The sequence below is a fragment of the Spermophilus citellus genome, assembly GCF_964194105.1.
Source record: "Spermophilus citellus genome assembly, chromosome: 4".
NCBI lineage: Eukaryota > Metazoa > Chordata > Mammalia > Rodentia > Sciuridae > Spermophilus > Spermophilus citellus.
Genome location: NC_138185.1, coordinates 69,312,567 through 69,328,209, shown reverse-complemented (window position 1 = coordinate 69,328,209; position 15,643 = coordinate 69,312,567). Strand labels below are relative to the sequence as shown.

The 15,643-nt window shown below is 44.4% G+C and overlaps 1 protein-coding gene across 3 annotated transcripts in view; it reads right to left on the bottom strand.

Moving 5' to 3' along the window:
• PDE8A (phosphodiesterase 8A) overlaps positions 1-15,643 on the bottom strand; it is a 154,855-nt gene that overhangs the window by 28,204 nt on the left and 111,008 nt on the right. For all 3 annotated transcript variants that reach the window (XM_081293005.1, XM_081293004.1, XM_081293006.1), the window contains 3 exons: positions 10,221-10,309; positions 8,343-8,394; positions 7,985-8,027 (listed from right to left, as the gene is read on the bottom strand). In XM_081293005.1, the coding sequence (XP_081149131.1) occupies positions 7,985-8,027; positions 8,343-8,394; positions 10,221-10,309 (184 nt within the window). The remainder of the gene's footprint in view (positions 1-7,984; positions 8,028-8,342; positions 8,395-10,220; positions 10,310-15,643) is intronic.

The window sequence follows — 15,643 nt, the reverse complement described above, 5'->3', positions numbered from 1 at the left end:
GAACGAAGAACCAAGTCTTGAGGGGGTGGACATTCTCAAAATGTCCTGGAGGGGACATTCATAAATAAGAGCTTCAACAGTTCCATGATACAAAATAACAACTGGCAGAAATGGTCTCAGGAGTATTTCTATTACATTTGCATATATTTGGAAAAAATGATCGAAAGTTTGATCCCCATTCACCCTTGCCCTAAAGCAGAAAAAAAAATCTTCTCTATAACATAAGTAAAATGTCCCTGAGAATGTTGTTCTCATCATGGAGAATGCTGTTTGGGGTGTGTTTTGAAGGCCTTTCTCCTCTGACTCCCCGCTTTTTTTTTTTTTTTATAAGAGGCACTAGTGCTCTCCTAGGCTCCAAATGAGATTGTCTTTGATTCGTCTCCAGTGCTGACTCCTGCTAGTCCCTGACAAGGCAAGCTTTTCTATCCTTCCCGCCACTCCTCTGTGCATTTGCTGTGTACCCCATGAGGTACTGGAGCCTTCCTGCCTACCCTCGTTATCTCCATTTCACAGATGAGGAAATGGAGCCCAGCTGCAGATGTCCATATGGCTGGGCAGGAACTCTGGATGGGCTCTCCTCATGCTCAAGGAGGGGCTTCTCTGTCTCACTTGGCATCTTCATCTCAACCCTTTCAATCCCCTACTCACAGACGAGACCCCAGTGCAGGCCCTTAGTCCTCCTTCTGCACCATCAAGAAATTTCTCACCTGCTCTTTGCGGAAGCCTGATTGTTTTCTCTGTGGACACAGTGACTTGTCAAGATCACCAATGACCTATTTGTTACTCTGAAGACCACAATTCAGTTCTTAACCCTATCAGACACAACTGATCCCCTTAAGATTGTCCTGTTTTGTGAAATCCACACTCTCCTCGTTTTCCTTCTACCTCTTAACTGATTCTTCCTTTACTCCTTTTCTTGGCCCTTACTTTCCAAAGGTTCTAGCTTTAGCCTTTCTTCTCTTCTCAGGAAACACAACCTCCGTGGAAGATGTTACTCCTTCCTACAGTTTTAATCAATTCCTGCATTATCTGTCTGCCTCTGGCCTCTCTCCTGAGGTCCAGACTTATGTCTTACAGATGCCAGTCAATTCCATTTGAAAACTCTTCAGGTACTGCAATGGACTCACTGACCTATTTTCTGAAGCTGCTCTTTATTCCAGGTCACGGAACTGCATCTAACTTTTGTTTAAGGTAGAGGCAAGTCATCCATGACTTCTTCCCTTCTCTCCCTCAAATGTTCAACCAAATCCATGGATTCCACCTCCTAAATACCTCTTTCTCTACCCATGTTCTGTCCCTATCCTAGTTCAGACATTCATCGTAATAACAAGTGTCCTCCAGGCCCCAACCTTGCCCATTCTCTACCGGCAGCATAACAAGCCTGGGCTCAATGGCTCACCAATATTTAGGAAAAGATTCAAACTCTTCAGTGTGGCACTCAGAGTCCCACAAGATCTGGAACTCCTCTCTAAAGCCATCATCTCACAAACATTGGTACCAACGGCTGCTTGGGAATGTACCTCCTTCCCAACTCTGATCCTCTGTGAAGAGGCAGTTCAGGAACCATAAGCTGTGGGAAATTTTCCCATACCATCCCAATAGAACAGGGAGATGTCTGGCTTTACTGTCTTCCTTGCCAACTGTGAACAACCTGAGAGCAGGGACAGTCCTCCCTAGGTGACCAGCACTGCACTAGCACATACTAACAGATGCTCGATAAATATGCACCTGCTTTGCCAAACACCTACATATTCTGTGCACAAATGAAAGTGCTCTGATTCTGTGACTCCCCTACATGGAATCCTCCAGTACCTCAGAGATTAGAGAATGGCTTCAAGGCACAATCTACCTGCAGAGGCCTGCCTCTCCCTCTCATTGGCCTTAAATATGTGTTGCATCAGCACAACTGCTTTGCCCCATCTCTGGAGCAGCCTTGACAATGGCTGCTCCTGTGGGATAAAAATATACCCTCCCTAGATGCTCACTCCTTCAAAGGGCAGCTTCTCTCAACCAATGCTCTCAATGCTGCGCCACATCTCCTTTCTCTTGAGCTTCGTGATGACTTATGTCCACACTGCTGTCTACTAACACTGGGCTGTGAGCTTATCGTTTGTTCCTTGTTCTGTTCCCTTTTATCCATTCAACAAATATTCACTGGGCACCTACCCTGTGTCAGGCCCTAAGACTGGTATTATAATCTAGATTCTGAATGTCCCCCAAGGGCCCATGAGTTTAAAGCCTTGGTTCCCAGAGTGGCATTACTGGGAAGTGGTAGAAGCTTTAAGAACTAGGGCCTAGTGGGAGGGCTTCAGTTGCAAGTTAATTACCTGAGATATTTTGTAATAGTGAGAGAAAGCTAACACAACTAGCACTAGGGATGGAAGATGAATAAGATGTAGTCCATGTCCTCAAAAGGGGTGGCCTAATGGAGAGCAAGGGCAGATAAACCAAGAGTTAAAGCAACCATTCTGAAGGCAGGAGGAGTCAAGCAGTGTGTGTATCAGAGGTGGGCAAGAGTGGAAGAAACAGACGCAAATTTAATTTTTCTTTTTTCTTTGTTTCTTTTTGAGAGAGAGAGAGAGAATTTTTAATATTTATTTATTTTTTTTTTAGTTTTCGGAGGACACAACATCTTTGTATGTGGTGCTGAGGATCGAACTTGGGCCACATGAATGCAAGGCGAGCGCGCTACCGCTTGAGCCACATCCCCAGTCCCCGCAAATTTAATTTCTACTGAGACATTTTAAAGCTACTTTATGTAAATACTAGATCCTCTTGTTTCCAACAGCCCTGGTAGGATTTTTGCTCCCTTCAGTCCCTGTACCATGCTATAAATGCTTCTTAAGCAATTTTTACCCCGTGGGTGGAGATGGGCCATGCACACCTCAACCCTGTCTGCCCAGTGCCCAGTTCTCAGAAGTTGAATACCAGGGGATAAAAGAGGAAGTGTGACCTTTAATTCCTACAGACTGCAGCTCCTGAAGGGCCACATACTTAGTGAATGCTCAACAAATGCAGACCCGCCTCAAGTACCAGGCCTGTCAGTGGAGAGAACACAGAAGAGGACTCTGTAGCTGTGGCCTGGGCCCAGTACCACCCACCACTTCACTTTCCCGCTTTTGTTTTCCTGTTCTGTAAAATGAGATCCTTAACCAGCTAAGTCCCATCATCCCAGGTGTGGAACATGTATAAAAACTCAAACTGAGCAAAAAATATATACAACTCAGTAACTTTTGAAATAGATGTTTTTTTAAAGTTCTATTCTTTTGAGAAAAGAATGATTAGGTCAATGATTAGAGCATTCATATATATGAAAAATATATAAAGGAAATATGAGCTGTAGATTATGATTTCCAACCCATTTTAATGTACCTCTGCCAATTTCATTGAAATATTTGCAGAATTGAAAATTTGGGACTTAATGGGTTAAATTCTGTTCTTTTTTTTTAAGTACAGAAACATCAGCAGCATGTTTTTGGCCCCCTGGGTAAATCCAGGAAATACTGGAGAAGCAGTGGGGGAAGGGAGAGATGGTAGCCAGCCACCACCCCTCACCTGCAGCAACTTCCTCCCAACTGCATTAACCCTGCAGCTTGGCAGTAGGAGTTTCAGTATGGAAATGGGAAGAGCTCAAGTCCCCAAGTCACTGTGCCAAGACCTCAGCCGACTGCTTGAGCCCTTGCATGGGCACTCTCTATAATGCAGGCACATGTGGAATGCTGCTCTGCATCACACCACCTGTGGACAGCCAGTTACACAGCTGTCTGCCACCTGTGCTCTCTGGCCTCTCTACTGGATGGTGAACACTGACTATCCACTCTTCCGGAGCAGGCTTACTTCCCCAGGTGCAGGATGAGGTTCCAAGTCTCCAGTGATCTGTGGGGCTTACAGCAATAGTCCCAACCCTGGCAACAATTGGTAAGACCATAGCATGAAAAGCATGCTGCAGCCTGGGCCACACTCCATGCCAACAGAGCCAGAGCTTGCCTTGTTACTAGCACGCCTTGCCCACCTCCCATGTGCTGCTTCATTTTTCTGCACAGAACTTAGTACCACCTGATATGCCATTTGCTTACTGTGAATCTCACCCCTCAGCTGCAATGCAGGTTCTTCCCAAGCACAGACAGTGCTGGCTGAGTGAATGAATTCTACATCTTGCTCCCTGCCCATCTCTTAAATGTCTATTGTTGCCAGGTGCCATTCCTAGGACTTTCTTCCTGCCTCACTTCCTCTCTTTAGGAGAGCTGGCCCAGAGCCCAGAGTTTTGCCTATCACTGAATGCCACCAAACAGCTACACTAGAATGTTACAGGACTTCATATGTAATAAATTCAAGCCTAAACCTTCTATTTTCTCCTGTACAAATCTGCTATTTCTCATGACCATCTTACTTTCACTTATTATTTTAATCAGTGTTATCCACAGGTCAAGCTGGAAGTGTTGTTGTCATCTGCAAGTCTTTTCTCTCTCCTGCACAGTATGCCAGTTCCCCGACTACTCTAAGGAGCTCTTCAACACTGACACTCCACTGTCTCTTTGCCTTTGGTCTCTATACCACCACACTTTCTAAGATCTGACCCCTTCAACTCACCCATTTATGAAGACACGGCCTCCCGCACAGCTTCCCCAAACTGGCTTACTCGCTTACCTGACTCCATGCCTTTGTGCATGTGGCTCCTTCCACTCTGTCCTGTGGCTGACCCCCACTTCTCTTCCAAACATCTTCTCAACCATCATCATCACTGGAAGTGTCCCCATTCCCCCCCTTGGTATTACAAGGTAAAGTGTGCTCAGACTATTTCCATCTTCCATCAGGCAGTGAATTCTGTGTTCAGCCAGGGTGGGGGCCTGACCCAGAACAAATCCAGGTTTAGAGAATGGACCACTGTCACTAGACCATCAGTGAGACACAGTGTCATGTGCAAGCAAGACACAGACCAGAGAAAGGGGGTGTGCTGGGGCTTTATTACTTCTCTGGACACCTGGACTCAGCCTTCTTTCTCAGTTTGGGGGTTCCAAGGCTCCCACCACATAAGGGAGGAGCTGGAGGTTCCCTTGCTCCACACCAAGGAAGTTATAAAGAAGCAGGTGGCCCACGCCAGCCAAATGAGTGCTTTCTCCCCAGTCTGCACTGGAGTGAGGTGAGCAAGGGAGTGAGGAAGCTATTTTGCCCATGATGGTGGCAGCAACACCTCTCCCACACCCCACCAGAGCGAGAAGTGTGCAACCATGCTGCTTCTATGGTATTCCTAGGACAGTGGGGACATTTGCCCAGTTTCTCTTTTTCCCACCCCCTTTCCAAAACTAACTAAGCTTTCCTGTCCAATCTGAAAGCTACTCTATCTCCTTCCAAATAAACTCCATTTCTATTTAAGAATTAATTTTTGTTGCATCTTACTGAGGAGTTGAGATAGTCCATAAGAGCTTCACCTGCTCTGCCAAGGCCAGCCAGCTAGGCCCTTCAAACATAAAGCTGGTTATGTTGCCATGGGGGACTCAGATGGGGCAGGAGGGTGGCTCAACTGGGTGATGGGTAAGATTCCTAAGTGAGTGCTGTTCAGGTGAAATGACTAAATGACCCAGCAGAGCAGCGCTGTTTGAGGGGTTCTTCCCTAGCCTAACATTTCTTACAACAGTCTCACCAACTCTCCTTTCCAATGCCAGCTGTCGCTTCCTGACTGTCCAAGTCAGGCTGTCACTGAATTTTTCTGAGCCTCAGTTTCTTCTGTAATAAAGTGTTAATGACAGCCATGCCTACTTCACAGGGCTATTCCGAAGAATTTAAATAAAACAAACAAACAACAACAACAACAAAAAATCAAACAGGAGAAATGCCCTGTAAGCTTGCAGTGTAGGACTGTTGCATATAGGACCACATTGGTCATGTTTATTCTGATTATTCTGTCTCCTGCAATTTGGCTTCTGCACTTACTCTTCTCCTGAAACCACACTTATACTGGTCACGTGAGCTCCTGAACATGAAAGTCCGCATTGCTGGCTCTGCTCCATGCCATCCAGCCCTCACCATTCCTCCCTTCTCCCTGTTCTGGGCAGCAGTGACACCCTACACACTCCCTCCTCCACACCCCTAGGCATGGCTTCCTCGTTCTCTGAGACAGGTGGTCTCCAGGATGCTGCCTCACCCCTCTGCTCCTTTTCCTGTCATTCTCTTCCACAGTAACCTCAAAGTTTCCACTCCTCTTTACCATTCCTGGACTCCACCTCATCTGTTCCGTGGCTGTTGTTTGCTAATGCTTTTGCTGGTCTGAAACATCTGCACCTCTAATCCTTATCTCTCTGCAAAGCACAGGAACCAGTGGCCAGCAGGTAGGTGCTCAAAGAAATGTGTACCGTGAGTAAACAGAGGAGTGAATAAACACAGCCACCTAGCTGCCCACTCACATGGAAAGCATTCTGCATTGACCTTCCCAGCCCTGTCACCACACTCTAAGTCTCCAGACTGAGCCAGGTCTTCTCAACTGCTCCCTGGTTCCACACCGGCCTCACATGTGGTCACTCCTCTCTTCCTACCCCCATCACATCATTATTCCTTGCCAATGCTTTCTCTCCTCTCAGCCACAGTACTTCTGTCCCTCCTTCCATGTGAACTGTGTTACAGACACAATCTAAGGACTTCTAGAGCTCAAGTGTTTTCTCACACCCCTGCTTGAACATCCTCTGACTCCTGATGCCTATAAATGAAAAGCTAACTTCCTGCCTACCATTTAAGGATCATATTGATCCAAACTCCTTTCCCTCCATTACCCCTTTATACTGGTCTACATTTAGTACTTGGTTTTTCTAGAACACACCCTGTACTTTCCCTCTTCTGTGCCTGTTTTTATTGCTTTTCCCTTCCCCACCCCTATTCTTATTCAAATCTGCCTCTCTCAATCTGGAACATCCTCTCTTCTGTGAGCCATCATGGCTCCACTGGCCCATCCCCATCCGTGCTGACCACTTTCCATCACTTGCCTGGTGTCTCTTCTTGTCAGATGAAAGCTCTGGTTGCTCTTGGGGCACCTATAAGAACTGTTTCTGCATGTGCTTCAGAAATTTGGAGTCAGCATTTCAAGATTCAAGATCAACCCCTGCCACATCCTTGGGCAAATTATTTAGCCTGTCTATTTTCTTACCTGTGAAAAGGGAACTTCATCTATCAATTACTACTTCCTTGGGCTACTCCAGGACCTCAGTTAAATAAACCACACGTAAAGCACTTAGCACAGTGTCATGGAACAATGAGCGCTCAGAAAAACATAGTAAACACTCCTAGAATCCATGAATAAACTCTTGTGGTGCTGTAGAAAGCATGACACTAACAGCACAAAGGTATGGAAGGTGGTCTTCTCCCTGGAGGCCCTTATAGATTAGCTGCAACCAAAGCACAGTGCCTGGGCATGGCGGGGTGGTACAGTGTCCACACAAGCACCTGATGGAATACCACTCACCACCCCCATCTGTGAGGACAGAGCAGGAAGGGGTTTGCTGACTCCATGAAATATCTGAAGGAAACAGGTGACTCCAGGCCAGGGAGAAGCATTTGTAGTAACACAGATTGGGGATGAACACGTGGTATCCCAGGAATGGGTGGGAGACAGGAGATGAGGCAAGTCTGAAGGGCCCAGTGACCATCCTATGGGCTGTTGGGGACTGTATCAGGGCAGGTGAAGATGTCCCCAAAGTTCTGGGTGTGACACCAATCCTGTCTGCTTCTTACAGCACAGATTGGGTTTAAAACATACATTCAATACATCTTGACATAAGCCCAGTGTTTAAGTTGACCGGGCAGCAGGCTGAGACTACCCTCAGCATCTATCTGTCAGAATGCCCACCAGTGCTTGGGTCCTTGAACTCCTAACCCACCATGGGGATGCTATGGTGCTAGAAAAATAGGGTCCCACCACGATATCCACAGACTTGTCAAAGGAAGGTTCTGTTTTTATTTTTTCTCTTATAGCTCAACAGAATATAAGGTACCATACCTGTATGAATGTCAGACTGAACACCTTCTGGTATTTTCTCAGCCTAAAAAGAAATTTTAAAAGCCATTAATTCTGGCCAGGCATGGTGGCACATGCCTGTAATCCCAGTGGCTCAGGAGGCTGAGACAGGAGGATTGAGAGTTCAAAGCCAGCCTCAGCAAAAGCAAGGTGCTAAGCAGCTCAGTGAGACCCTGTCTCTAAATAAAATACAAAATAGGGCTGGGGATGTGGCTCAATGGTTAAATGCCCCTGAGTTCAATCCCCAGTAGCCCCCCCCACCAAAAAAAATGCCATTAGTTCTGAATGCCTGGAAATCTTGCTGCGGTGAGCTTGGGGTCCTAGGGCTCTTCTCACATACCTTATTGTTGCCACTGCATACTCTGATAATGGACACATAGTGTCTAATTTTTCTGCAAATACAAAACAATGCATTATTTCTCTCCTGACATTAATTTGATGGACATGTAGTTAATTTTTCATTATGAAAAGAGCTCTTCCTTTTCACAACACAAAATACTTTAAGAGCATTTCTATTTTTTGGTGGCCAAGGTCAATAATAAATGAACAAACGTTTACAAACATCCTCTGGTGTCTCTGGAGAAAAGAAGTGACTTCAGTAAAAACAAAATTTGTCCCCAGTCATGACAACAAACAGTAAAAAATAAATATTTTAAAAATGTATTGCATGTTGACCAACCAAGAGCCTTCAGTTTCCCAACATGCTATGGATCTCACTACCCTTTATACTGACGCCCTTTTTTGACTTCTGACAAACCATCTGTTCATAGTCACTCATGGAAACAGCCAGAGGCCAACACTGGGGCCAAGGTTCCCCCTGACCTTGGTTAACCAGACTCTAAAACAAAGCACTGAGAACTGAGCTCAGAAGCTGCTGACTCTTTCCCCCATTTATTTATTGTTCCTTCAGTTTTTTCACTTTTCCCCCCCTTGATAATCAAATCCCTATGCACTTATCATTAAAAAAAAATTGGAAAGGACATAAAAGGGCATAGAATCAGAACAGAGAACCCACACAGATCCAGTTCCCTGAGGCCATCGCCAACTGGCAGCACAGCCTGGTGACATAGAGCACGTGAGCTGTGCAGTCAGTGCTGAGGGCTGCACCTGGCACTAGTACACGCGGAAGTCCACACTAGGGTTAGAAACTGAATCTCTCTAAGCCTCAGTTTCTTCATCTGTAAAATGAAAACAATCATGGTGGCAGCCTCACAGGGCTGCAGTTAGGATGAAGTGGCCCGTCTGGCAAACATGGGGCGCCGAGGATGGTGGGAGACCTGCAATTGCCAGAGCCAAGCTTCTCCAATTCGCCTCCTTTCTTATCTATGACTGATCACACACTAGGTCTGACTTCACATTTTGCTTTTTGCATTTAACATGATATCATACACTTTCCCTGAACAATTAGTGTTCTATGATCATCATTTTTAGTGGTTACATGTCTTCTATTGGGTGTTCCACAGTTCATATGCATAATTTTTCACTTTCCAAATTATTTCAATTAGGTTCTAAGATCAACCATCTGATTTTTTGTTTTGGTTCCTGATACATAATGATTTCCCATCTGTAGTCATATCTGTTTTACATAAGAATTTCCATAACTGATAGCATTTAAAATATTTTTAACAAATTTGATAGGCCTTTGCAGAAATGGTATATAGGTTATAATCAAATTAGATACAAATCTTTTAAATATTAGGGAGCATTCTTATCACACAGCTTTGAAAACTGACATTCTAGATGGATGTGGTGGTGCATGCCTATAATCTCAGCTACCCAGGAGCCTGCAGTAAGTTCCAGGTCAGCCCTGGTAACTTAGTAAGACCCTGTCTTGAAATAAAAAAGATTGGGGATTAGCTCAGTGGTAGAGCCCTAGGTTTAGTACCCATACCGAGAAAAAAAAGCCAAAACCAACCAACCAAACAACAACAAAACAAAAAACCAACCACACAAAAATAAAACACCTGACATGCTGATTTAAATACTTCGGACTGTCCCAAGTCTGGTGTCTCTGGGCTGCAGGTGGAGGGTCAGCCTGCAGCTGTGAGAAAGTCATAAAGGAAACACTCACTACCCTGGGAGATCATTCTGGTTGATACCTGGCCTTATTACAAGGCTTTTAAGTTCTGCAAGCAGTTCTGAACTTATTGAAAGCAAATTTTGCAATAACCCAAAAAATTCTGGAATGCTAACTGAAGGACATTTTCCCCCCACTTACCCTCCCTGTCCAATGACAGGTATTATCTTCACATTTTGCTGTATACTATCTCCATTTTTCTTTTTGGTATAGTGAGTTCCTTGCCACTCCTATAAGTGGAATATAAGCATCATTACTCTTTGTGTTCAAAACGTAAGCCCAAGAACATTTTCCACTTCAGTTCTGATTCATTTACCATTGCTAAAGCAATTAGGATAAAGAATGATCCAAATCCCAACCCCAATTTCAGGTAATCCAACAATTCTTCCTTAAACATCCAAAAATAACCTCGTGTTACACTGCTGATGAAAGTCAGTCACCTCAGTCTAAGATGTCCTGTGTTTTCAGTGGTCATCTGCTGGCAAGAGGGGTCCTGGGCTCCAAATAAAGAGCACTACCTGCTCCTCAGAACTCCTACCACTGTAGTAGAGGACAGAGCTTGGCCCAGCCCTTGATTTTGGAGAAGAAAAGTCTCAGGATGGGGCATGGAAGGAGCCATTCTGTGGCTACTTCCATCATGGACTGCTTCCAGCTTCTTTCTCTGAATGACTCAAGGCCTCCATGGGATGTGGGAGGGTTTCAGTTCCTCTTGCAGACAGGGTGGGAAGAATGAAGGCAGCCAGGACTAAACTTGGGTACCAAACTTGGGTAGAACAAACAGGTAAAACTTCAAAACGCAGGGGTGCACCTATGTCTGTCATGCCCTCAAGGTCAGACAGGCCTGGTGATTCCCTCAGTAGGGAAGGGCAGTGCAGAAGCGGGGACATGAGAAGAGCTGTGCTGTGGTACTTCCACTTCTTTTGAGGTTTTAAGGAAGGCAGGAAGGGAGCTGGGTCTTATCACTATCCTAAAAGATTCTGAATTCAATCAAGCACTTTAAAAATATATATTCAGTTTGAATCCATCCCATTTACTGATTCTTGGTTTTAATTCTTGCGCTATAGGAGTCTTATTAAGGAAGTTGGGGCCTTCTTCTTAGCAAAAGAAACAATTCTGTGAGGTGAATAGAGAGCCTACATTTTTGGGAGCAAATCTTTATCCCTCACACATCAGATAGAGCACTAATATCTAGGGTATATACAGAACTCAAAAAGCTAAACATCAAAACAACAACAACAACAACAACAAATAACCCAATCAATAAATGGGCCAAAGACCTGAATAGACACTTCTCAGAAGAGGATATAGAATCAATTAACAAATATATGAAAAAATGTTCATTATCTCTAGCAATTAGAGAAATTCAAATAAAAACTACTCTAAGATTTTTCATCTCACTCCAGTCAGAATGGCAGCTATTATGAAGACAAACAACAATAAGTGTTGATGAGGATGTGGGGGAAAAGGCACACTCATACATCGATGGTGGGACTGCAAATTGGTACAGCCAATATGGAAAGCAGTATGGAGATTCCTTGGAAAACTGGAAATGGAACCACCATTTGACCCAGCTATCCCTCTCCCCAGTCTATACTCAAAGGACTTAAAAACAGAATACTACAGCGACACAGCCACATCAATGTTTATAGCAGCACAATTCACAATAGCTAAACTGTGGAACCAACCTAGATGCCCTTCAGTAGATGAATGGATAAAAAAATGTGGCTTATATCCACAATGAAATATTACTCAGCAATAAAAGAGAATAAAATCATGGCATTTGCAGGTAAATGGATGGCATTGGAGAAGATAATGCTAAGTGAAGTTAGCCAGTCCCAAAAAAACAAATGCTGAAATGTTTTCTCTGATATAAGAAGGCTGATTCATAGTGGGGTAGGGAGGGGGAGCATGGAGGAATAGACGAACTCTAGATTGGGAAGAGGGGTGGGAGGGGAAGGGAGGGGGCAGGGGATTAGCAAGGATAGTGGAATGTGATGGACATCGTTATTCAAAGTACATGTATGAAGACATGAATTGGTGTGAACATACTTTATATAGAAACAGAGATGTGAAAAATTGTGCTGTATATGTGTAATAAGAATTGTAATGCATTCTGCTGTCATTTATATATATATATGTATTTTTTTTTAATTCAGGATGATCTTCTCTAGTCCTTTCTGAATAATCATGCAGCTGACAGACCCCAAGCCAAGGTATAACAGGCTGTACCAGCCAAAACTCCATGGTCCCCAAAGGAGCAGGATGAATAGCCAATAATGTGGGTTAGGTGACAGAGTTCTTTCTAAGTTTACTGGTTGCCAATGGAAACAAAAAATTTCCTTAGCATAAACCATATTTACTTATAAATATATAAAAATACATTTTATGAATATCATGTAAGCTTTAATTCCTACAAATAACAGTACTACCTTAGAATGCTGTCAAAAAGATTTAGTTAATAATGCACACAGGCTCTTAGCCATGTCTTCATGCACCAGGAGCTTTCAGTAAGTAGCCTGCTGCAGATGCATGTGGTTCTGCACAGGCATCTATCTCCAGGAGAACCCTCTGCAGCACAGCAGTAAGGCCCATACCTCCCTTTTTTCCAGTACAAGCTAGTCACCAAGCTGGGCTTCTCTGGCTACTGATGCAGCCTTTCTTGGCACCCAGTGCCTTGAGAATTAAATCATCGTCACCCAGCTGTCCTACCACGGAGCCAGCACAGTGCTTGCACATGGTAAACAATCAAGGAACACTTGGGGCTTTGTTTACTGAGAGGCTGAGGTCAACAACAGAATCCTGGCCACCAGGCTAAGGAATCTGAGCACTACATTGAGGGAGTGATGTGACAAAATTATGATTTAATAAGACTATTCATACGACAATATAAGGTGGACTGAGTGGAGGTACAGAGTAGGAAAGGGGGAACTGCAAGGGAGAAAAGAGGAAGCATCACAGACGTTAAGGAAGGTCAAAGTTTAAAACAGCCAAATGGCCCTGAATCTGCACACATTATTAGAAAAAGGTAAATAAGCAGTTATTTATCCTGCATCTAGTATATACTAGAGGAAGAACAACAAAAGGGAAAAAATTAAGGATTTCTAGAAGAGAAGAAGGCCGAGGTGTCTGAGAGGAGAGGAGACTATGTGTCCTAGAACCCTGACAGGGCAGTCTTGGGGAAAAGTAAAAAAGAGAAAACTCAGGCTGGGGATGTGGCTCAAGCGGTAGCGCGATCGCCTGGGATGCGTGCGGCCAGGGTTCGATCCTCACTCAGCACCACATACCAACAAAGATGTTGTGTCCGCCGAGAACTAAAAAATAAATATTAAAAAAATTCTCTCTCTCTCTCTCTCTCTCTCTCTCTCTCTCTCTCCCCCCCCCTCTGTCACTCTCTCTTTAAAAAAAAAAAAAAGAGAAAACTCTATCAAGGATATAAATGCAAAGAAGCATGTGTGGGGGCTAAAATCAAGGTGCCTTCTACTCCTTCCTCAGAGAGAGGCAGCCGGGAACAATGGGCAGAGGGCTATGAGAAGAGTGGCTAGTGTCTACAAAGTTCTCTGCTTGAGCAGCTCCAGAATCTTCCCTCTGCCCTCAACAGTATCCAACTTAGAAAACTAACACCTAGAATCTGAAATTCCAGGGTCCACAGCCACGGCCATCTGACTACTTGCTGAAAGTCTCCATTCTGCCATGCTAGTTAATCCTCAGTGGACATCTCTGGAGGGATCACAGCACTGTGGCTCCCTGAGGTTGCTGCCCTCTCAATGAGCCCTTCTCCTGGAGAGACTGAATTAGAAAAGCTGTCTATTCTTTTGCCTTTCACCTCAGGAACCTAAGAGGCTTGACGGGCTAGTGCTGCCAGAAAACCAGCAGGTCACTGACAAAGGATAAAGAAAGGGATACCTTTTCACTCTCCCCAAGAACTCTGAAATATACAATGCAAACAGAAGATTCCTTTTAGAACAAAGCAGTACAGGGGCAGTAATACGATAATCTTTCCTAGTCTTTGTTCACAATAAATTCAGAGATTAGAAAACAGGTCTCCTGCTAGTCAAGCCTGAGGCCATCTATACCTGGTACCCAACAGTATGCATCCAACAGACACCAGGTGTATCCCAGGGCTTACAGCTAATCCCCCAACATCCCTCCCTATCTCCACCTGCCCTCTTCAGTGAAAGGGACACAGGTGCATGTGGTCATCCTGGTCTTATCTGCAACAAAACCACTGGTCGACCCAAAATTCCAGAATTGGGCAGCCACTGTAGAGCCCCCTTCACAGCTACTGTGGTCTGGGAGGACTGGTGCTCTGTGGCTTCTTTCTGAGGACATCTTTCTCAGTCACAGTAGGGACCACTCTATCTGACCTGCGCAGTGCACCTTAGCATCTCATCATACATTTCAACCTTTGTTTCTCTCTTCCCAGAAGACCCTCCACTCCTTCTAGTAAGAAAACTAACCTAGACAGAAAAGTTGAAGGCAAACAGGACTCACACAGCATCTGCTTTTGACACTATCCTGACAGTGCCCCATCGGCCCTTCCTTGTTCTCAGGTCAAGGCAACCTTGTGGGCTCAGACACAAGGGAAAGCCAAAGGAAAGAGGCCCAGGGCAAGGGCGGTAAGCTTGGCATGACACCTGCCATACTAGGCTACAAGGTTGTGCTGTGGAGCATGTACTGGCTAATGGCAACGGGGAGAGGGCATCACTTCTCCTGGCACCTCCACAGGTCACTCATTTTGCAAATGTTTCAAATAATCAGATTAATAGTCCCTACCCAACATTTGAAAGTGAAGAAAAGTCCAGCAGAAAGACTGAAAGCGACTGTGAGCAGAAGTAAACTCTTCTTCTCATCTCACCTTAAAGCCTCATGACAGTGAGGCATGTCAAAGAAAGAAACATCTGTCAGACAGACTCTGCCCTTCTTCTGTCTATTATGTGACCACTCACATTATTATGTAATGATTCCTTCTATTTCCAACTCTGGAAAATGAGCCCTCTACAGAAAGAATTCTTGTTGTGTTATTCTTTTTACACCACGATCTAACATAGTACCTGACATACAGCAGGCATTTAAAAAATTCTGAATGAATGACTGAGGCTGGAGAACTTCTGGGCTCAGATATGCTCTGAAAAAGTGCTGTTTTCACTGGCACCCCTAACCCAGAAAAATGTGACAACATCTACCATGAGAAAACCAATTATCAGGGGCTGGGGTTGTGGTTCTGCGGCAGAGTGCTTGCCTAGCACATGTGAGGCCCTGGGTTCAATCCTCAGCACCACATAAAAATAAATAAATAAAGGTATTGTGTCCAACTACAACTAAAATAAATATTTAAAAAAATAAAAACAATTATTAGAAAGATCAATTATTCACCTATCATAAAGGCGAGAACAATGATTTTAAGGGTTAATTCAAGTTATTCTGCTTATAGTCCAATCATAACAAATACTTTCTTGACCTTGGATCCTCAGCTACAAAATGGGAATAACAGGGACAACACTATCCTGGGACTACTCTTCCGAAAGACTGAGTACCTGGCACATGCAGTATTCAGGGAACATGCA